Source organism: Mus caroli, unplaced genomic scaffold (genome assembly GCF_978045245.1).
Source record: "Mus caroli unplaced genomic scaffold, Mus_caroli_1 scaffold_17, whole genome shotgun sequence".
NCBI classification, from domain to species: Eukaryota; Metazoa; Chordata; class Mammalia; order Rodentia; family Muridae; genus Mus; species Mus caroli.
This window is the reverse complement of record NW_028227272.1, coordinates 63,999,626-64,023,885: the sequence shown is the minus strand read 5'-3', so window position 1 is coordinate 64,023,885 and position 24,260 is coordinate 63,999,626. Positions and strand designations below refer to the sequence as shown.

General features: G+C 35.8%; 1 protein-coding gene across 3 annotated transcripts in view; it reads left to right on the top strand.

Annotated features, from left to right (window-relative positions):
• Window positions 1-24,260, top strand: part of Cadm2 (cell adhesion molecule 2) — a 950,561-nt gene that overhangs the window by 650,720 nt on the left and 275,581 nt on the right. For 2 of the 3 annotated variants that reach the window (XM_029470561.2, XM_021184564.2), the window contains exon 2: window positions 8,455-8,481. The exons of the other annotated variant lie outside the window; for it this stretch is intronic. In XM_029470561.2, coding sequence (XP_029326421.1) covers window positions 8,455-8,481 — 27 coding nt within the window. The remainder of the gene's footprint in view (window positions 1-8,454; window positions 8,482-24,260) is intronic. 3 annotated transcript variants of the gene reach the window in all.

The window sequence follows — 24,260 nt, the reverse complement described above, 5'->3', positions numbered from 1 at the left end:
AAACAGGCTGAGCATTCTCTCAGAATTTCTCTACACAAAGAATAAACAGGCTGAGAATGAAATTAGGGAAACAACACCCTTCTCAATAGTCACAAATAATATAAAATATCTTGGCAAGACTCTAACTAAGGAAATGAAAGATCTGTATAATATAAACTTCAAGTCTCTGAAGAAAGAAATTATAGAAGATCTGAGAAGATGGAAAGATCTCCCATGCTCATGGATTGGCAGGATCAACATTGTAAAAATGGCTATCTTGACAAAAGCAATCTACAGATTCAATGCAATCCCTATCAAAATTCCAACTCAATTCTTCAACGAATTAGAAAGTGCAATCTGCAAATTCATCTGGAATAACAAAAAACCTAGGATAGCAAAAACTCTTCTCTAGGATAAAAGAACCTCTGGTGGAATCATCATGCCGGACCTAAAGTTTTACTACAGAGCAATTGTGATAAAAACTGCATGGTACTGGTATAGTTACAGACAAGTAGACCAATGGAATAGAATTGAAGACCCAGAAATGATGCCACACACCTATGGTCACTTGATCTCCGACAAGGGAGCTAAAATCATCCAGTGGAAGAAAGACAGCATTTTCAACAAATGGTGCTGGCACAACTGGTTGTTATCATGTAGAAGAATGCGAATTGATCCATTCCTATCTCCTTGTACTAAGGTCAAATCTAAGTGGATCAAGGAACTTCACATAAAACCAGAGACACTGAAACTTATAGAGGAGAAAGTGGGGGAAAGCCTTGAAGATATAGGCACAGGGGAAAAATTCTTGAATAGAACAACAATGGCTTGTTCTGTAAGATTGAGAATTGACAAGTGGGACCTCATGAAACTGCAAAGCTTCTGCAAGGCAAAAGATACCATCAATAAGACAAAAAAAAACCACCAACAGATTGGGAAAGGATCTTTACCTATCCTAAATCAGATAAGGGACTAATATCCAATATATATAAAGAACTCAAGAAGGTGGACTCCAGAAAATCAAATAACCCCATTAAAAAATGGGGCTAAGAACTGAACAAAGAATTCTCACCTGAGGAATATCAAATGGCAGAGAAGCACCTGAAAAAATGTTCAACATCCTTAATCATCAGGGAAATGCAAATCAAAACAACCCTGAGATTCCACCTCACACCAGTCAGAATGGCTTAGATCAAAAATTCATGTGACAGCAGATGCTGGTGAGGATGTGGAGAAAGAGGAACACTCCTCCATTGTTGGTGGGATTGCAAGCTTGTACAACCACTCTGGAAATCAGTCTGGCAGTTCCTCATAAAATTGGACATAGTACTACCGGAGGATCCAGCAATATCTCTCCTGGGCATATATTCAGAAGATGTTCCAACTGGTAAGAAGGACACATGCTCCACTATGTTCATAGCAGCCTTATTTATAATAGCCAGAAGCTGGAAAGAACCCAGATGCCCCTCAACAGAGGAATGGATACAGAAAATATGGTACATTTACACAATGGAGTACTACTCAGCTATTAAAAAGAATGAATTTATAACATTCCTAGCCAAATGGATGGACCTGGAGGGCATCATCTTGAGTGAGGTAACACAATCACAAAGGAACTCACACAATATGTATTCACTGATAAGTGGATATTAGCCCAAAACTTAGGATACCCAAGATATAAGATACAATTTGCTAAACGCAGGAAACTCAAGAAGAATGAAGACCAAAGTGTGGACACTGTGCCCCTTCTAAGAATTGGGAACAAAACACCCATGGAAGGAGTTACAAAGACAAAGTTTGGAGCTGTGATGAAAGGATGGACCATCTAGAGACTGCCATATCCAGGGATCCATCCCATAATCAGCTTCCAAACGCTGACACCATTGCATACACTAGCAAGATCTGAAAGGACCCAGATATAGCTGTCTCTTGTGAGAGTATGCAGGGGCCTAGCAAACACAGAAGTGGATTCTCACAGTCAGCTATTGGATGTATCACAGGGCTCCCAATGGAGAAGCTAGAGAAAGTACCCAAGGAGTTAAAGGGATCTGCAACCCTATAGTTGGAACAACATGATGAACTAACCAGTACCCTGGAGCTCTTGTCTCTAGCTGCATATGTATCGAAAGATGGCCTAGTTGACCATCACTGGAAAGAGAGGCCCATTGGACTTGCAAACTTTATATGCCCCAATACAGGGGAATGCCAGGGCCAAAAGAATGGGAATGGGTGGGTAGGGAAGTATTGGAGGGTATGGGGTCTTTTGGGATAGCATTGGAAATGTAATTGAGGAAAATATGTAATAAAAAAAAAGAAAGGATGCAAACGAATAAAGACATGAGTCTTTATCTGACTTAGTTTTTAAGATACGTTTTTTAAAATAAGCACGATTAAAGAACTTTATACAATAAACACAGCCTGATATCTGATATGTTCAAACCGTTGAAATTTAATCATTTAGAAATTAAAATTAAAAGAGGAAAAAGAATAGAAAATTAGAAACATGAAATTCAGGCATGATTTTCACAGGAAACAAATTCCCTCTTATAAAACTGCAATTTGGTGTTGAGAGATGGCTCAGTGGGTAAGATAGCTTGTGACACAAGCATGGGTACCTGAGCTCAGATCTGGAGTAAGCCTTCCATGGCCATATGCACCCCTAACCATAGCTTTGTGCAAATCAGAAATGAGAAGATTGCTGGAGTTGGTATTCCTGGCCTTGCCTAACATACAGCAATCTCCACTCAGTGCAAGACTGTGGAGGAGATACAGTGGAGAGCAGGGCACATGTCAACTTCCTCTGGCACACACACACACACACACACACACACACACACACACACTCACATGTGCACACACAAAACATATGTGAACTCTCCCCAACGTAAACAGTGTATCTTCATGAAGTAACACACAGACTCATGTCTTAGATATTTACTCTCAGATAATAAGGTGTTTATAGAGAAGCTTAGACAGAAGTTGAGTTGAAATGCATCCTTTGCTTTGGGGTTCATTTGAAAATAAATGAAGCTACCTTTCGCTAATTATCTGTAAACAAACTTTAAAGGTTGTGTTTACCAACTGTTTTAACATTTGCATTTATAAGGTCCAAACACACAGAATAAAGTTATCTTTTTGAGCTTTGTAGCATAAAAAAAAATTGATTGCATATAAGAAGAAAAAAATAGCGAAATTAATTAAAATATTGTTATTTCATATCTTAATATTCTAATAAATGTTAGAAAGACAATTTTAGTGTTCAGAGTATGATGGCTATTTAAGGAAAATGTCACATTAATGGAAGTACTAAATTAAAGGTGAGTATTGTAGAAACATGTTTTATGTTAGATGAGAAGGAAAACACACAGCAAAAGAAGGAAGAGAAAGGTGGCTACCTAATACACTTAGGATTTTGATATGTTGAGAGAGTTTGGTATTCACTTTTGGAGGGCATAAATTACATATAGTAGTACTTCCTTTTCTCAAATCTGTACTTTCCTTTTTTCTTATAATTTTCATATCTTCAAAACAGTGTCTTGCTATGTATGTGAGAGCCAATTTATGGCACACCTAACCCTCTTGAGCACAGGGATTATAAGTGTGCACCACTGTTTTACTGTAGTTTCTTTCCATTTTTTTTTTTAAATAAAAGTGACCGGCTATAGATTAAAAGTAGTGAGTTACATCATAAAACATTTTGACTGAGTGGATTTAAAATGTATCTGATGGGGGAAGAGTGGGGGATATAATTGAATGAGGTGGAGGGGTTAAGAACAGCAAAAGAAGACCTACAGAGTCAACTAACCTGGGTACAGAGGGGCTCACAGAGACTGAACTAGCAACCAAAGAGCGTGCAGGAGCTTGACCTGAGCCTCCTACACATTGGTAGCAGATATGCAACTTCGTCTTCATGTGGGAACGCTAACAATTGGAGCAGGGGCTCTCTTTGACTCTATAGGATCCCCTTCCCCTACCTGGACTGCCTGGTTAGGCCTCAGCAGAAGAGTTGATGTAGGGATTAGAAGTCCCAAGATAAGGTAGTACCCAAGGAGGGATGTGCTTCAACTTCTATGAGGAGAAGGGGAGGGGGCAATGGAGGAGGACTTGTAAGGGCAGGAATGGGAGGAAAGGAGAAAATGCCAGGCTGCAATCAGGATTTAAAGTGAATAAAAATAAATATACTATTGACTGAGAGTCCACGTGGAGTTTTACTTGTGAATTTGTGATTGAAAATTTTATGGCAGACTCAGAAACATTTTTCAACTCTCTTCTCACAGTTTTGTCCTGCTTTGGAATTTCCGTTCTTATTGTGTTTCTCTGAAAGCTAAAGTCACTATTATCATTATTTATTTATTTATTTTAGATCTGCCAGATGTATCACAAAGCGGTATTTCTAAATATCATACTGCAAAGAATTTACCAATAACAGGGCTTTTTATTTAGTTTCTGCCAATATGGTTATATTGGGGGTGGGGAAATATCTAACATAAGGAATATTAATAGACTCAGGAAGTATGTCTCCTTAGATAGCGTAAAACCTAAATTCAGCACGTCAATTTTAATAAACAATGCTCCATGTATACAAATTTAACCATGGAAAGAAGAGTTTAAAATGCAAGACAAAATCTATCAAAAGGTTCCAATAACAAGCTAATTAGACAAGAGTAGAAGGACCACCAGTTCTTTACCAAGAGCTCCTAATGAGCAGCACTCATACTATTCTCACTTATTTAGAGTTACCTTAATAACTTTAACCATTCATCCCACTGCATCCCTAAATCAGTTAATATTATGCATATATTGCTAGCAAAACATGTCAGCAAATGAGAATAAAATAAATGAAAGAATACAATAAATACAGTTATGCATGCCATGTACAAAGATGCGAAATTTCCCTTTCAGTCTACTCCTTCCTTCATAGCATGTTAATAGTCCTGAAATATCGTTTGAGTGATCTGTTTTAGAATCATCATTTCCTTAAATAATCACTAGATAATATCTTGTCCAAGGAACTAACAAAGCACTTCTTTCCATGGGAATAATAAACCAAATTGATAACAAAATGACTTAATGTTTACTTTTGGATTACTATAAGTTGGAAGACTTAGCTTCCCCAATAAGTTATAACTTCTCTAAATAATTTTTTTCGGGAGTCATATTTAAAGCTATTTTTGTTCCTATTACTTTTTAAATTCTACACATGTTTTCGTGGTATAACTTTAATTTACAAATAGAGCATATATAGTCCTATATAAAAATTACTGTTAAGAACAGCATTAGGACAGTTATAATTTGCTACTTTCTTGTAGAAGTGAGGAACTTCCATGGCATATCTAAAACTTTTCTCTGGTCAAAACACCTTTAATTCTTTCTTTTCATTTTAACTATGCACAACTAAAATTGCATTTTAAGGTAATTTCCGTCTCTTTTTGGGTGGTGTACAATGTGCACTTTACAATTGACTTATAATTGGACTGTGCTGACAGTGGAAAATCTTACAAGTATTGAACATGACATTTATGACAGTATTGCTGTCATCTTGGCTTCTTTTATTGAAAATGCAGAGAATTATAATTGGGCTAACAAGCCTGGTAGCCTGGCCTCTTTCCAATTATACTAACCAGGCTGGTCTAGTATTAGCTGCCTGAACACCCATCGAAACAGACATTTGTTTTCCTATCTACTTTATTTCAGTATTTTCCCAAGAAACTGAGAATTAAATCCTCTCTGCCTTTTATAAGGCTTATTTTCTTAATTTTAGTAAAATTATTTTTATAACAAATTGCCTGTTACTATTACGAAGTAGATGCTATTTTCTCAATAATTTGTGTGCTTAGGATACCAATTTATTTGAATTCAAGCCAAAGCGATGAATTTGATTTTAAGGTAAAAATTCGCTGTTCTCATAAACAAATCACAGTATTGACTTATTGGAATATTCTGTTTGAAAGCTTGGCAAAACTTTAGCAGAACATAAAATAGCATAATTTTAAATATAAAATAAGCCACAAGAAGATGATAATACTCCATATCGTAATTCTAAAATTCATTAAAATTCAACCAAGGAGTTAAAATCCAGTTTGCTACTGAAAAGCAAAAAATAAAATTTCTAGAAGCTGGGCCTGAGATTCTCCACCCAGCAGCTGATAGAAACAGATGTAGAACCCCACAGACATACACTAGTAAGAGAGCTAGGGAAGTCTTGTGGAAGAGTTGGGTTAGGATCGAGGAACCTGGAAAAGATAGGGATTCTGTAAGACGATGAACAGAGTCAAATAACTTGAGCCCTTGGGGGATCCCAGATATAGAATTACCAGCCAAAGAGCATACAAGGCTGGACCCTCTGGCCCGCACATACGTAGAAGATGTACAGCTCCGTCTTCATGTGGGTCCAAAACAACTAGAGAGAGGGCTTAGTTTGAATCTGATACCTGCCTGTGGATCCTAATTCTTCTAACTGAGCTGTCTTGTCTGGCCCCAGTGGGAAAAGATGTACCTAGTACTGTGATGACTTGGAGTTCTAGAGTGGGTTGATAACCAGGGGGAACTTTTCCTTCTCAGATGTGAAGAGGCAAGGGGATGGAGAAGTGGCCATGTGAGATTTGACCTGGGAGGAGGAGCTGATGAAAAACGAATAAGTATATTAACAAGAGAGAGGGGAAAAAAAGAAATGCTAGCAGTGCTAACATTCTATATTCATATTTACCTTTGCTAGTTATTTTTTGTATTACAATAAACCTAGAAATTTGCTCTATGCAAGTAAAATGTTACTACGTTGTCATATGTATCTCCTCGGTAGTGTCTAAAACTTAAAACTCAGTACAGGTCCATCCCCTCAACTGGAGACTGTGTATTTGCAAACCAGAGAAATGACTATTTCTTTAATGGAAAGCAAAAATTCACCCGTGCTCTTTAAATATCCATTTCTGATTCACATCTCATCAACTAAAGGAATGGAATTTTCAAATTACAGTTATTCAGACTACTGGCTGCCCAGATGATTGCCCTAGATGAATCATGCCAGGTAGACTGACCTTTGAAGTAGAGTGCATACTATCAGGTTAACTCATACATGAGTCCCTTCATAGTAATGGAGCATCTTAGACACAAATTTTAACATTGAAATGAAAATATAGTTTCATTATTTCCCCACTTCTCTTCCCCTCCTACTTCCTCCCACGAGCCCTGCTCACTGACCTGCACCTCAAATGCATGGCCTCTTTCTCATTAATTGTAACTTTTACACACACACACACACACACACACACACACACACACACACACACACACACACGTGCTTTGTCTGTTTAATGTTACTTGTAAGCATGAAATCTCAGGATGACCAATTTTATTGAACAACCAATTAGGAGTGTGTGGACATCATTCCTCCTTCCTATTTTCCCTACCCTTTGTAGTCCTTAGTTATCCACAGTTCTTTTCTCTGGCTATGACCCCATGTGATTTCCCCTCCCATTTAGCATACCTATATTGTTATGCTGGTTCAGGTTTCTTTTGGCAGCCATATTGCAAAATTATCATCTATGAAGCTCCCAGTCATTAATGGATACTTCCTCTTCCGATTTCATATTTCCCCCTCTCCTGTAATGTTTTCTGACCCTTAATACAGTTGTACTGTAGACTTAAGAACTGAGGTTAAATGCCCTATACTCAGTTATCTCGACATTGTGATGTTATTGTTATCTGTAATGATCTCTGTCTGTTGCAAAGTTAAGTTTTTGAAGTCACATATTCTGAGAATCAAGGAATAACTTGTGTTCTTTTTTTTTTTTTTTTTTTTTTTTTTGTTTTTTTCGAGACAGGGTTTCTCTGTATAGCCCTGGCTGTCCTGGAACTCACTTTGTAGACCAGGCTGGCCTCGAACTCAGAAATCCGCCTGCCTCTGCCTCCCGAGTGCTGGGATTAAAGGCGTGCGCCACCACGCCCGGCTTATAACTTGTGTTCTTGAGGCATGGCTATTGATGAGGTAATTAGAGCTGTATAGATTTAAGTTTCCACATTTACAGGACATGGACAAGAAGCTAAAGTGTTTTGGAATCTGTTCAGTATATGACTGGAGAAGGGACGTGCTTAAATTGCACACTCTTGTGAATTACACTTGATGAGTAGTGGGCATGTTGGTAAATAGTACTAACGATGTCTAAGCCACTTATGTGTATTCTATAGAATTATTATTAAATTAAAATATGGATTTAAGAAAAGTATAAAGAAATTTGATCCTTAAATGAAATTTGGTGACTTATGCTTAAAATTTCCACTAGGCTCCTTTTTTATTCCGTTTTCTCCTCAAGAATCAGATACTAACAACATATAACAATCAAGTCTCTTTTTCATATTATATGGTATTTAACAAATTTAACTAATGATATAAGAATATCTTTGATTTTTCTACTTGAGGTCTGTCTCACATCTAATGTGTCTCTTTCTTCTTCTTGTGCAACCTTTCCTTGGTACCAGCGGCTGCTTCAAAAAGTAAAGTCAAAGGTGAGGTTTAGTTCTTTCTGCATGGTGTGTGATGTTTCTATTTTCGCTCAGTGTTCTGTTGTCTTTTGGATGATGGAATCACTTCTATTTCTGATACTATTCTTATGGTTAGTCTGTTTTTTTTTATATTCCTACAAATATAAATAAATGTCTTATTTAAAGATTTAGTTTCTCATGCATGTCTGTGTTTGCATGATTGTTAGAGTGTATCTCTTTTGCAAATTCTTTTATGGATTAAAGTGCCTTAGTTCGGTTACTTTGATAAATTTTAGGATTTCTGGTACATTTGAGAAACGTGTAAAATATACCAAAAAGTAACATGTATAGAATTTTGAAAAAGTTGCATGCCTTCATAGAATTATGTGATAATCAACTATTCTATAAAAATATGTAGTATTAATTCTGGGATTATATTTACTAGTTTTCTTTCATTTTATAGGTGGATTATGTTTGTATCTAAGAATAGAAATGAGATACAGTGTTGTTGGTGAGGTGCATTTAGTCAATACCTAAAAGGTCTTAGCTTAATATTTTTAAGCATTAATCAGTTTGAAAGAGCCCAAATATGTATGACAGAGTAGGATAAAAGTAATATAAATATGTTTTATGTTAATAATTCTCAGAGTAATCCATAATATCTAAAATGCTGTGTGGACTAGAATATTGCTCCAGCTCAGAGCACTTTACTAGCAGGCACAAAACTCATCATCCAATTCCAAGTGTGAATGCACACAGCACAAAAACAAAATCAAAACAAACAAATCCCCATACTTTCTTTAATGCTGGCTCTAGTTTATTTAAACTTTGGATCCAGATTCTAGTTCTCTAGTTTTACAGTTAGGTGTAACATCATTAAAAATTGTTTCCTGTGTTTTAGATCAAGTGAGTTTTGTAACTATTTTTCTGAAGACATTCATTTATAGCATCCTATAGATATAAAGATGAAGGGCAAACGATTCTATCATATGTCCTCAAGCTGTATCCTACGTTTTTGTCCCAGTAAATGTGGTAAAGGAATGAATGCTGTTACTCACATGGTTTTCTGGCAGGTCTGTGAATAACAACAGCAGACTTTCATCATCAAATAAAATAAATGCTTATGAGTTTATTTTTATACATTTATAAGCATTGTGCATTTATATAACAAAACGGTTCAAAGTGTGCTTTTAAGAATGAGTAATTAAGGTATTTTATAGTAGTGTGTAACTTGAATAGTAGAGAGAATAAGTAGCATTGATTATTGATGAAAGGGTTGGTATAATCTCAGAGTAAGACTATGTTCTCAGCACAAAGAAGATATATTTACACCATGAGCACAAAGGGCAGTGAATAAAAACAAGGCCATCCAGTAACTGCCCCACCTGGAGATCCATCCCATATACAGTCACCAAACCCAGAAACTATTGTGGATGCCAACAAGTGCTTGCTGACAGGAGCCTGATATAGCTGTCTCCTGAGAGGCTCTGCCAGTGCCTGACAAATGCAGAAGTGAATGCTCACAGTCAACCATTGGACTGAGCACAAAGTCCCCAATGGAGGACATAGAGAAAGGACCCAAGGAGTTGAAGGCATCTACAGCCCCATAGGAGAAACAACAAGATGAACCAACCAGTAGCCCCAGAGCTCCCAGGGACTAAACCACCAACCAAAGAGTACACAAGGAGGGGATGAAGGCTCCAGCCGCATATGTAACAGATGATTGCCCTATCTGACATCAGGAGAAGAGACCCTTGGTCCTGTGAAGGCTCCATGTCCCAACATAGGGGAGTGCTAGGGCAGTAAGGCAGGAGTGGGGGGGAGTGGGGGGGCATCTCATAGAAACAGGGGGAGAGGTGATGGGGTAGGGGTTTCAGGAGGGGAACCAGGGAGGAGGAAGCATTTGAAATGTAAATAAAATAGCCAATTTTTTAAAAAAATGTGCAAAAAATAAAGTTCCTCTCTCTTGAACTGAGAGGTGGCTTTGTGCAATGCTCTCTAGGCCAGGTGGCATATGACACTGTCACTACAGGTGCTTGGAAGAAGCATCTCATTTATGAAAAGGAAAAAGAAAGGAAAACAGAAGATCAGGGAGAAGGGAAATAGAAAGGGAGAAAGGTCGAGGGTATTTCTCCAGCATGAGGGAGAGAGGACTGCCTCTGGATAGAGAGGAGACAGATGTGATGACAGAAAAATCGTAGTTTATAAAGTTAAAAGGAGAATAGCCATGTTAGAATGAGGTGTTTAATTTTAATTGGGCAGGTTCATTAGGGCAGCCAAGTGGAGCTAGCTTTAAGAACGCAATGTAAATGGTTTGTCACAAGGCAGATAGCATGGGAGAAATCAACAGGGCCTGAGAGATACATGTCTCCTTCTCGAGCTGGCTAGGGTTCCTTCAGAGGTGGTCAGATTTTGAACAGCATGGATCATGAAATGGTTCTGGAAGGTGGACAAGATACTCACAGGCAATAGAGTGTAGACACTAAAGGCTAGGGTGACAGAAGTTATGGAAGCAGGAATGAGAACAGTATATTTTAGTACAGGGAAAACTTATTTTGAATTACACGTTGTATGGATAAGAAAATACAGGAACAAAAATTTGAAGGAAACACAAGAAGTTTCAGGGGCAATCATTGCTACATTTCATTACCAAAAATAAAAAATCCTGTAGTACTAATCTCCTCTATGATGATTAATAATTTTAAAGGATAACTGGAGAAAAAGTACAAAAGATTGAAAGCTTAGACATAAGAGAAGAAACCCGTGGGGGAGAAACATGGCTGTACATCATAATATACACTTGAAGACGTTTCGTAAGGCAGGCACATTTCTGTGCAGTTTAATGATTCATCTTCCTTCTTCTTCATTGTTCTGCACTGACCGTTTTGTTTCCATTGCCTGCCTCCGCTTCTGTACATTTCTGCATGGAACTTGTATGCAGTTTTCACTGTGCCCATAGTTGCATGTACAAGGTGTTAGAAATAGCAAAACTGATCATTTTGAGAATGAATATAATTTAGTCATAGAATTTTATTTCTAACCAGGGTTGAAGAAAGATGTACATTTTGCTTAAATTAATGCTTTGCATATCACATCAGATTAAAATTTCACAGACAAATGGAAATGGAAATACCACCAATACCTAATTTCTCTCCCCTATTTTACCACTCACAATCATCCTTTTTGTTCCCAGGGAGGGGAAAAAAACTCTAAATCAGAAATACTGATAACAGTAAGAAGAGGAAATTTTTTTTAAGTATGAAATATTTGTCCTCAGAGTGGACTCTTAAGCACATTCTTGATCTATGCAGCATGCTAGCTGGATACCTTTTGGCACCATTGCTACCTATTTGGCATGGATAGCACATATATTGATATCTTCAAAATGGATAAGATAGGCCTCACTCCCGCAGTGCATCAATAGCACACACTGGAAGCACATATCTGTTTCGAGTCCTGAGGATTTTCTCATACCAAAACTTGGAAGAGGAGGTTGGGCATCAGGTCAGTGGCTGCCGATAGCCTGATTTCCGAGGGCCACAGGACCAGCCTATAACGATGAAGCTTCTTCTTCAGCAGTTCAACTCTGCAATAATTATAAATAAATCTCTTAATAGTTTTCTGGACAATACCAGCATTTATTTAAATAGACATATGTCAGTTTCTTATTGATGGCAACTAAATGGTGTTTTTAGCATTTTTATCATACAGTAGATTCCATCCGGATATTCACTATACTTTTTAGCTGAGTTGTTTCACATGCAAGTACACATTTTTTAATATTCTCTGTCTTTGTGCTATTTGCTATTAACATACACTAAGCTATTTAAAAAAAGAAAGACATACATTAAATGAAAATATCTGACAGAACTGCTCTAAAAAGGTAGACATGCTTGAAGACAGCACACAAAACTCTCCTCTGTCCTTCTGCATACAAATACATACCTGTACACATTTTCACATGTGCACAAATTAGAACACACACATGTGCACTTATGAACATGTATAAAAATTAAAATATACGGACACAGAGGAAGAGAAGAGAGAGAGAATGAGAACAAACACAGAACTGTAATCAGGTAATAAAGGGGCAAAACACAAGACTAAAGAGATAAAACAATTCAGTAACTTGGGTCTTTTTACTTTCTATAGTGATTTTTTTGTGTGTTGATTTAATAAGAAAAGTCTAAGAAAAGACAAAATATCAAAGCAGGAAGTTCCAAAGTCAGAATCTTGGGAGAACACTAATGACTTTATGCCCTGTGTCCTAATGCATTTCCCTAGCTATATTTTATTCCTGTGTTGGGGATGGATATGACTTTTTCTATTTAAGCTTTTCAGAATGGTTTCTCTTGTTTGCATTCATAGCTGCCAATTAATATAATTACTGTCTTTAAAGTACCTTTCATTAATGTTCTCTTTTCTGATATCTCTTCTCCATGTTGAATATTGAAAACTATCATTTTATTTTATCTTGCAAAACAGAATTTGCCATATCTTGCTCAGCAGTGTCTGCCTACTTTCCCAACTTTAAATGATTTAAAACATCTTTCACTTCCCCTCCCCTATAGCTCTCATAGACACTTAGTTATCAAATTGTCCTGATTCTGTCCCCACAGTAGCTTTTATGTGAATCTCTCGTCTTCAAAACATTCATTCCTCTGAGCTTGCCTGGAGTTGTTTTTAACTAGTTTCCTGCTTCATTCTCAATACAGTGCAGTCTACTCTGCATTTGTATATCATACTGAATTTTAAATATGATCATCATTGCTGTACTACTGAGGAGGATGGAACAAAACAGCACCCTGGCGTACTTTTGAAATGTTTTTGTGTAAAATAATTTTCACCCTATTATTGAGTTATAGAACTACACTAAATTTACCTTAAATTAATATTCTTTCATAATTTTACAATTTTTAAACATCTTAATTTAGCAAAAATATTTTTAGTCTTCAGTCTTAATTTTTTTTCTATTCAAAATTTGTCAGTCATTTATGCCATGCCATTTCTAGAAGATCAGTGTTTGGTATCTTGACTATTAGCATCACACTACCATTATAAAATGCTCAGCTGAAAATTAGCATAATTATTCTGAATTTGAATAAGAATTAAAAGATAAAGAAGAGTTATTAACTACCTACTTTGAAGCACTTATGGTTTAGTTTAGAAGCAGCACCAATATTGTGTGTGTGTGTGTGTGTGTGTGTGTGTGTGTGTGTGTGTTTTAAGGGGATTTCAGAGGTTAAGACATTCATTTTCAAGGCAAACATAGATTGAATCCTGTTTTTACAATGTACAAGCTGGAATTTGTTCTAAGTTTTTACAATAGTTACTTGCAAAAACTATCTTGGTTTATCTAATAAAAGGGATTAACACTGATGATTACGGTACCATTGAATAAATTTTATTTATTTATATTATTACTATCACCACTCTTTATCTCTGTTAAAAACAAACAAATGTGAAAACACAGTTGAAGACATGCTTTAAAAAATATTTTCTTTGAGTATCAGTTGAATTTCATTGTCATGGTGACATTCATATTGTTATGATAATTATAAAGATGAGTACAAAATATATAACATAATAAATATTACAACTAATAATTTTAACTCAAAGAAAAGTTAATTATTAAGAAAGCTCTTATAGAGTGCTTTATGTAACACCTAAATTATAGAATAAAATTGTTTTCATTATCATTTGAGAGAAAATATCAAGGAAGAACTTAATCGGGAGAAAATGCTTCCCTAATTCTACAGAAGGTATGCTTAATTTTAAATAAAATGAACCCTTAGATAGTTTCAAAATCTTCACCATAAATTACTCATCAATAAGCAACTTTTTATGCTTATGATTATTTACCCTTTATAAGGCTGAGCTAGAAGAGAAAATGAAGAAAATAAATACATGTAAATGAAAACTAGGTATCTGGAACTTGTATTCACCAAGGACTCCAGGTGGAAGACATTGAAGTGGTGTCTCCTGCAAGATTCTTTGCCTCATCTACATTCCAGTTCATCTTACATCTCTAAAATTGTTACTAAATAATATACTATGTGCAATGGGGAAACGATTTCTACAAAAATATAATTTGTTACTGAATATTAAATGATTTCATGAATTAGAAACCCAAAATAATAATTATAAGAACTAATCCTTCCGAGATCATATATGGGTTTTCCACTAAACATTTCATATCTTTTAACTAAGTCAACACTACAAAACCTACTGAGATAGACCGATTCTTCTTCTTTGTAAACTGTGAAAATAAAAGGAAGGATTCAAGACACTTGTTAAAGGTCACAAGAGATTGAAGCAGGACAAAGATGCCAAATGGTAATATGCTAACTATAGACTTCCAACTCTAATTAGCTAACACTTCTAATGAGACAATGCTAAATATCACTCAAGTTTTCCTAAATATTACTTAATCTTCATATACGCCTATAGATAGAAGTACAGTTGACAGGGATGATTGATTTTCTAGCACAATACCGTAAATGGGACAGTCGCAGAGAATGTGTTCTTCATGTAGATTCTGCTATTGTTGTTAATGTGAGTATATATTTCTCTGTGTGTGTATGCAAACCACAAGCATGCCTAATACTAAATGGTAGAGAATATAGTGTCAGATCCCCTGAAACTGGAGTTTTGTGTAATTGTAAGCTGGTTTTTAGATGCTGGGAATCAAATCTAGGTCCTCTGATTAAAAAACAGCAAGCCCTCTTAACCACTGAATCATCTTTCCAACTCTTCCTTATATTTTTTATTTATCAATCTGTTTCTATTCTATTTTCTAGATGCCTCGTTCACTTATTTTATGATAATTATGCTGAGAAATTAAGAAGGCAATTTCACAATTAGATGAGAAATGTTCTAGAAACACTTCAAGCATAGATAATGTGAAATGCTAAGCTCAGAGAATCTTAAGTGTATACACATGAAAAATTAATCATAGGTTGACTCAAAGGGTCAAAAAATAAACAATTCAAGTTGATTTTAAAGTGCAGCCTCATTCAATTTGGTTTGTTTTGATTTCTTGCTGCGTGGAAATTTTGACATGCATTTCTTCTCTGGTGTTTCTCATTTATTTCTGTTGTGTAACTGTACTGTTCATGTTGCTCAATACAAATTAGTCTGGCTCCTGAAAGATAGAGCCCTCCAGGTAGCCATTCCATTTGCAAGTCTAAAACAATATTATATTTTACAGGAGTTAATGGAGCTATAATTCCTCATCTTTTCTGTCTTATTGAACAAATACAAACCTCAGCATCCCTGAACAGTGGCTGAAGCAACTGAATTTGACACAATCTAAGACAAAACTTTATATAGCAATTATAAGTTTAAGCATTTTTCTTTATAGTCTCATGAAAACCCTAAACAAATCATTATAAAACCTTTTTATATAGTCTAAACAGGCCTCAACTTAAAAGACATGATCTGCTACTGTTCAATTTCAGTTAGATTATGTCATTCTAAAATGCTAGAAATGATATTGCTTCATTTATAGCTGCCACATGCAGGTTTAGAAAGTCTGTAATTAAAATTCTGTTCTTTGTGGGGTTTTTAGGTTTATATGTTTCTAAACAGAAATATAAAGAGATCACTCTATAGCAGTTATTTGGGGATTTTAGCAACATTTAGAAAACAATGTTTAAGGTCAAAAATTAAATTACACTAAAAATAAATGTTGCTTTATTTTTTTAAATTTAACAAGGTGGTGGCTATATACTTTATAACAAGTAATTTTACAAGGTGTCATACTATATTTATCACTAGTAAAGCACCTTGTTATAAGCTATGAAGAAGGTGGTTCTGCCTAACTTCTAGTATTTGATCTTTAATTAACTCTTCTTCAGTCATCTGTAAAATAGAGATAAACTTATCAACACAGTTGACTTTATAGATTTATACTGGTGCAGAAGAATGCATGAATTTTTTTTTAACAGAAAACCAGAGAGAGTTAAATGGGACATAATCATTGAGACAAAAGCCTGAGGCTCAGTGTTGAATAAAATATGGCCTCTGAATTGTGTCCAAATCAGACGCTCATATACATTGTAGAATTTATAATAATAAAATACTTTTCATGTTCTTAGTTACTAAATACCCTAACTAAGGGAGCTCATAGGTTGTTTCATTTGGTGACTTTGTATTGAAATATTTTTGATACATTTTAGTCCATTCATGCTAACATATGGAAATTTCATACATTCTAAGCAATAACAATTTATGTCTTGCAATATTAAGAATAGAAAAGCTTATCAAACATAACCAGAGCTTGAGAAAATATTAAAAAAGCCAATGAGTGTTTTGGTAGAACAATGAAAAGTTTAGAATATGGGAAATACTAACAAGAAACTTTAAAAAATGACCATAGCACAAGTAACAAAAGCATTTCCTGAAAGGACAAATGATTCTCCATTAAGTTAGATGTTCTTTGGTGATTAATAAATCTGAGTGGATCCATTCCTCTGTTGAGGGGCATCTGGGTTCTTTCCAGCTTCTGGCTATTATAAATAAGGCTGCTATGAACATAGTGGAGCATGTGTCCTTCTTACTGGTTGGAACATCTTCTGGATATAGGCCCAGGAGAGGTATCGCGGGATCCTCCAGTAGTACTATGTCCAATTTTCTGAGGAAGAGAACATGCTCCACTATGTTCATAGCAGCCTTATTTATAATAGCCAGAAGCTGGAAAGAACCCAGATGCCCCTCAACAGAGGAATGGATACAGAAAATGTGGTACATTTACACAATGGAGTACTACTCAGCTATTAAAAATAATGAATGTATGAAAGTCCTAGGCAAATGGATGGACCTGGAGAGGGCATCATCCTGAGTGAGGTAACCCAATCACAAAAGAACTCACACAATATGTACTCACTGATAAGTGGATATTAGCCCAGAAACTTAGAATACCCAAGATATAAAATACAATTTGCTAAACACATGAAACTCAAGAAGAACGAAGACTAAAGTGTGGACACTGCTCCTTCTTAGAATTGGGAACAAAACACACATGCCGGGGCCTAGAAAACACAGAAATGGATGCTCACAGTCATCTATTGGATGGATCACAGGTCCTCCAATGGAGGAGCTAGAGAAAGTACCCAGGGAGCTAAAGGGATCTGCAACCCTATAGGTGGAACAACAATATGAACTACCCAGTACCCCCCAGAGCTCGTGTCTCTAGCTGCATATGTATCAGAAGATGGTCTAGTCAGCCATCAGTGGAAAGAGAGGCCCATTGGTAGTGCAAACTTTATCTGCCTCAGTACAGGGGAACATCAGGGCCAAGAAGTGGGAGTGGATGGGTGGGGGAGTGGGTGGGAGAGCAGGTGGGGGACTTTTGGGATAGCATTGGAAATGTAAATGAAATAAAATACCTAATTAAAAAAACTAAAAACAAAAAAAGAAAAGAAAAAATGATTATGAATAAATAAATAAATAAATAAATAAATAAATAGATAAATAAATAAATAAATCTGAGTGGAGAACTCACTATTGGTTTAGTGAGAGGAACTGATAATGCTTACAGACTTTGAGGGAGGTCATAGGTTGTATGTTTAAAAATAATAATTTAACAATTAAACAACTCTGAAACAATGTTACAAATATCCAATGAAATCTATTTTTAAGGACCTATAATTTAGTGAATGGACCTTGTGGGAAACTTTTGGAGGAATTACTACTCAGGAAATATTACAGCTGGGTATAAAAGTTTCCCCACAGCTATTGCACAAGTTTCACTCACCAGCCTATGTCATTATTGAGAGGTGATGATGCATCTCTTAGGAAGTGAGACCAGGTAGAACAGAAAAGGGGAAGAAAGCAAAAATCTTCATGTTGAGATAGGTATCTTGGCCTCTCTCTATCTCTTCTTTTCCTGTTATCACTTTATGGTCAGCCATACTCATCCCAAACATTATGTTCTGCTTTATAGGCTGAAAGAGTTAAAGTGACAGATAAAAGTTGACACATATGGACACCTTCACACTGTTAATTAAAATATATTTTTAAATGTCTATTTCTGATATTTTAGATCTGTGATTCTCAATCTTCCTAAGGCTGTAACAGTTTAATATAGTTCTGCATGTTGTGGTGCCTCCTACAGTCATAAATTTATTTTCATTGCTACTTCATAACTGTAATCCTGTTACTATCATGAATTATATTGTAAACATTCTAGAGAGGTTTGCCAAAAGAGTGTAGACCAACAGCTTCAGAATCATTGTTTAGATTATGATATGATTACATCATTTATGCCTTCCCCTTTCTGCCTTACTCCCATATTCTACTTTGTGCTCACCTTCAAATTCAAGACCTCTTTTTCACTAATTCTTGATACACCTAAGTATGAAATGCTGTCTCTATATTATTTGTATGTATGTGTTAAGGGATGAGCATTTGATATTGAATAACCAACCAGTGTGCTCTTCTCTGTGGAAGATGATTTCTCCTTCTCATGGTGCTCTTTAGTTAACTTGAGCTTTGCTCAAGGAGATGAATAATGGATCAATTTGCATTCTTCTTCATGCATACTGCAAGTTAAACCAGTACCATTTGTTAAAGATGCTTTCTTTTTCCACTGTATGATTTTAACTTCTTCCTCAAAGATCAAGTGTCCATAGATGTGTGTGTTTATTTCTGCGACTTCATTTCTATTCCATTGAATGACCTATGTGTTTCTGTATCAGTACCATGCAGTTTTTATCACTATTGCTCTGTAGTACAGCTTGAGTTCAGGGATGACGAATTCCCCAGAAGTTCTTTTATTGTTGAGAAGCATTTTAGCTATGCTGGTTTTTTATTTGTTTGTTTGTTTTTCCATGTGAAATTGAGAATTGTTCTTTCCATGTCTATGAAGAATTGTGTAGAAATTTTGTTGGGGATTGCAGTGAATCTGTAGATTGCCAACTCTTGGTAAATTGCCAAATTTTGATAACTGGCTATTTTCACTATGTCAATCCTACCAATCCATGAGCATGGGAGATCTTTCCATCTTCTGAGGTATTCTACCATTTCTTTCTTTTAGGCCTTGATGTTTTTGTCATAATGATATTTTGCTTGCTTTGTTGAAGTTACAAGATATTTCGTATCATTTGTGACTATTTCATATGGTGTTATTTCCCTAATTTCTCAGCCTGCTTATCATTTGTATAAAGGAAGGCTGCTGTTTGCTTTGGTTAATTTTATATCCATCCACATTACTAAAGTTGTTTATTGGCTATAGGATATCTCTGGTAGAATTTGGGGGCTCACTAATGTATGATAACATACTCTCCACAAATAGTGATACCTTGACTTTTTCTTTTCAATTTGTATCCCCTTGATGTCCTTTAGTTGTCTAATTGTTCTAGTCAGAACTTCAAGTTTATTGTATTGAATAGACAGTGAGAGTGAGCAACCTTGTCATGTCCCTGGAGTTTAGAAGGATTGCTTCAAGTTTCTTTCCATTTAATTTGATGTTGGCTGTTGATTTATCATGTATTGCTTTTATTATATTTAGGTATGTACTATGAGTTCCTGATCATTCCAATACTTTTAACGGGGGTGGGGTGGGGCACTGTATTTTATCAAAGGGTTTTCAGCATCTAATGAGATGATTATGTGATTTCTTTCTTTGAGTTTGTTTATAGAGTGGATTATGTTGATGCATATTGGTATATTGAACCAGCCCTACATCCCTGTTCTACTTGATCCTGGTGGATGAATGGTTGTTTCAATGTGTTCTTGGATTCAGTTTGTAAGATTTTTTTTTGAGTATTTTTGCATTGGTATTCAAGGACAAAATTGGTCTGAAGTTCTCTTTATTTGTTGGGTATTTATATGGTTTAAGCATGAGAGTAAGCATGGCTTCGTAGACTGAATAAGTAGTGTTCCTTCTGCTTCTATTTTGTGGAAGTTTGAGGTGTATTGTTATTTGTTCTTCTTTGAAAGTCCGTTACGATTCTGCAATAAAACCAACTGAGCCTGGGCTTTGCTTTGCTTTGCTTTGCTCTCCTTTTCTCTTCTCTTCTTTTCCTTTCTCTCTTTCTCTCTCTCTCTCTCTCTCTCTCTCTCTCTCTCTCTCTCTCTCTCTCTCTCTCTCTTTCTTTCTTTCTTTTTTGCAAGGATTTTAATGTCTGCCTCTATTTCCTTGGGGCTATGGGGCGAGCTTAGATACCATGTACCAAAGTTAAATCAAGTTCAGGTAAATTATTTATCTTTTAATTCCTGAATAACTATTGAGTTTAGGTCCTAGTTGAAAGTAGAGACTATATATTTTAGATTCTTTAATCTAATTAAAACTAAATGGATATATCAGCATCATTCATTTAGGAAAAAATCTTGATATTTCTTCTGACATGAATATATGTTTAATACTTAAGTAAACAAATATATACAGTTTTTATCTAAAGGCACTCCAAGGTAATAAGAATTACCACACTGTTGTTAATTGAGCTCTCTGCCATTGAGCGTTTAATGCACAATCAAATGAGGGTTCCATCATTTGCTTTATATTGTATTATGAAAATTTGACCTGTTCCTATTTATGTATTCAATATGTTGAACAATGAGAACCATACTGCTCTAGATGTTAAAGCCTAGCCTGTTGATTAATATATAATATTTTGCATTAAAGTTGAGTAAAATTATTAAGTACCAAGCAAGTTATGAGAAGTTTTTGAAGTGGCAAGGAGATGAACCCTGCCATGCATCTGTGTTGATAGAATTTAGAAATAATTCATCATGGTCTTTTTTTTTTCTTTTAAAATCATCTTATTTTCTGAGCTTCATATATAGGTTGTGTAAATATGAATAATTAATCTAAGATTAACTTTGATATAAGATTGAGGGGAAAATAGAAGGCAAGTTGAGGAGTTATGATTAAGTATCTGTTTGTTTTATCCAATTCTGATGTGCTAGTTTTGTTTTATTATATTGTATTTTCTCGTTATTTCTTAGAAGCCTGTTTTTTTCTAAAGTGTGAGATGAATGGAAGCTGATCTGGGTGGGAAGGGAGGTGGCGAGAAGCTCCAGAAGGAAGGGAAACAAATCACGATACATTATGTGAAAAAAATTCAACAAAAGGTTAAAAAATTGTAAACTAAAATAAATTTCTTGTGAAGAAATAAAATGACGCAACTGTTAAAATTTTGCCTAAAGTGCAAGTTGAATTTACTGCAACAAACGAATTGTTGGACAGTGCTCTCATTTTAAAAAACACAATATAACTTCTAATTTTAATATCAAAGCATTAGCCAGTAATAAAATACTTGAGAAAAGTTTAACAAGTTGTTTAAATATGAATATAAGTATCGGCTACACTGTGAGACATCTATTATTGGTAATTTTACACACAACAAAGGGAGGCCATGAAACAAGAGTATTAACATATAGATTTTTATGATACAATGCTGTGACATGTCATATTCCAGTCTGTATTTATCACAATTACTGTTTTCTCTTGAGATGCTGAGAAACTTATTCAAAGGACAGATAGGAGATGCAATATTAATCAGTTAGCCTGTAAAAATGATCTAGCATCTTCAGCCAGTTTTACCCCCGAAAGAAATGCATTATGAATTACATTGTTACATGAAATAGAGTAGACAAATATAGTTGATATCAGGGCTCACTAACTTAAAGGAACACCATTAACTACAAGTGCATTTTAGCTGATCCCATTTCATTTCTTAAGGAATTTGATAAACAAGTCTATGACTTCTTTGATATTTGTAACTATAGTAAACTTTTTATTCACTTGACATCATGGAAGAGTTTCATCTTCAATAGCTAAACTGACTTTTGTGTTTTCCACTGGCATGCTTTACCGCCATGAGCGCAATAATAAAATTTAGCCTGATAGTTTCAGTAAAATACAAGGTATAATGAACTCGTTGTTGCAGTATGAAGATGAAATAACTTATGATTTTGACAGTAGTTGCAAAGTCTTGCTTAAGTGACCAGTTATTTCAGTGTAATGTGAATAATGTCTCGTTTTCTTTTCTAAAAAAATTTATTAGATATTTTCTTTATTTACATTTTAAATGTTATCCCCTTTCCTAGTTTCCCCTCTGAAAACCCCCTACTCCTTCCCCACTCCCTCTGCTCTCCCACTTACCCACTCCCTCTTCCTGGCCCTGGCATTCCCCTATACTGGGGCATAGAACATTCATAGGACCAAGGGCCTCTCCTCCTATTGATGACCGACTAGGCCATTCTCTGCTACATATGCAGCTAAAGCCATGATCCCCACCATGTATTTTCTTTGGTTGGTAGTTTAGTTTTTACATTGATAGGCAACACTACCATCCTCTTCGTCCTCTTCCGGTTTTTCTCACTATTGTAAATGTAGCACCCTTATCAACTTCTTGTATGTCTGCAGATTGCCAACAGATCACTTGGGTTTTCTTTCTTTCTTTTTTTTTTTTTCTTTTTTTCTTTTTCTTTACTCTTTAGTAACTCTTTATCCTCCTCCTGGTCTGCCCTCTGTCTGTTCCAAATACCATATCTCCTCCCCATCTCCCTCCCCACCCCCACCCCCACCCCCATCTCCAAGAGGATGTCCCTATCCACCCCTTCCATCCCCTACTCCCACTCCCACCCCACCAGTCCTCCCCATTCCCTGGGACCCCCAGTCTCTTGAGGGCTACATGCATCTTAGCTCACTGAGTCAAGACCCAGAAATTCTCTACTGTATGTGTGTTGGGGGCTCATATCAGCTGGTGTATGCTGCCTGGTTTGTGGGTCAGTGTCTGAGCGATCTGGGGCAGGAGGGAGGGGGCAGTGTCCAGGTCAGTTGAGACTGTTAGTCTACCTATAGGGTTGCCCTCCTCCTCAGTTTCTTTTAGCTTTTCCCTAATTCAACCAACAAGGTCACCAGCTGTTAACTGGTTGGATATAAATATCTGTATCTGACCCTCTCAGCTGCTTGTTGGGCCTTTTAGGAATGCATTCATGCTAGGCTCCTGTTTTCATAGTACTGAAAAGGTTTTCACACTCAAGAGTTCATACAATATGATCTACCACAATTCACTACTCTTTGCTTGCACAAAGGATCTCATTGCACCATTTACATCAGGAAATCTGGACCTAGCTTCCTTCTCTCTGACTGATTCTTAATGTGTACTACTAGGTGAGCTTCCATTTCAGGGAGTTTCTTCATTTAGAACTCGGCTTTGTACTCACGTGATCTGGCATCGTTATCCACAGCATAGTGAGACTGATCTTCAACCAGCATTGTTCCTGTTTCTTTCTGAAACCTCTGTGTAATTGCAAAGTACATGAGGACAACGTCACTTGTTCCTGTCTTAGATGAGTCATTTCTCCCCAGAAGAAAAGCAAAAATAAACGGTCTCTTGTCATTTCATTGCCGAATGAGAAATTATGTTACTTATTTTAAAATCCCTATCATTATATTATATTTTATTATCTATCATATTCAAAATTAAATACAAACTCTAGGTTTTTTTTCATTTGGGTTGTTATTTTTCTCTTTTAGTCTCTTAAAATTTAAACTGAGACCAAAGGACGTGCAACCTATTTCAATTTAGAAATAATTAAAAATTACTAATGCAGTATTTGCATAGTATATAGTAAACATATAGAAAGCATGTAGTGAATTTGTTAATCTACCTAAATGTCTTTGTAAATTTTTACCGTTGGACTACTAGATGGTTGTAAGTTACATGTGTGATAAGGACCTTTGCTCAACAGAAGTCAAGCTGCAGCGTTTGATTCTCTTACCAGTATCTAGCATTTTCAGTCTATGTTTCTAAATGGAAGAATATGAGAATATCCATTGTCTTTTCATG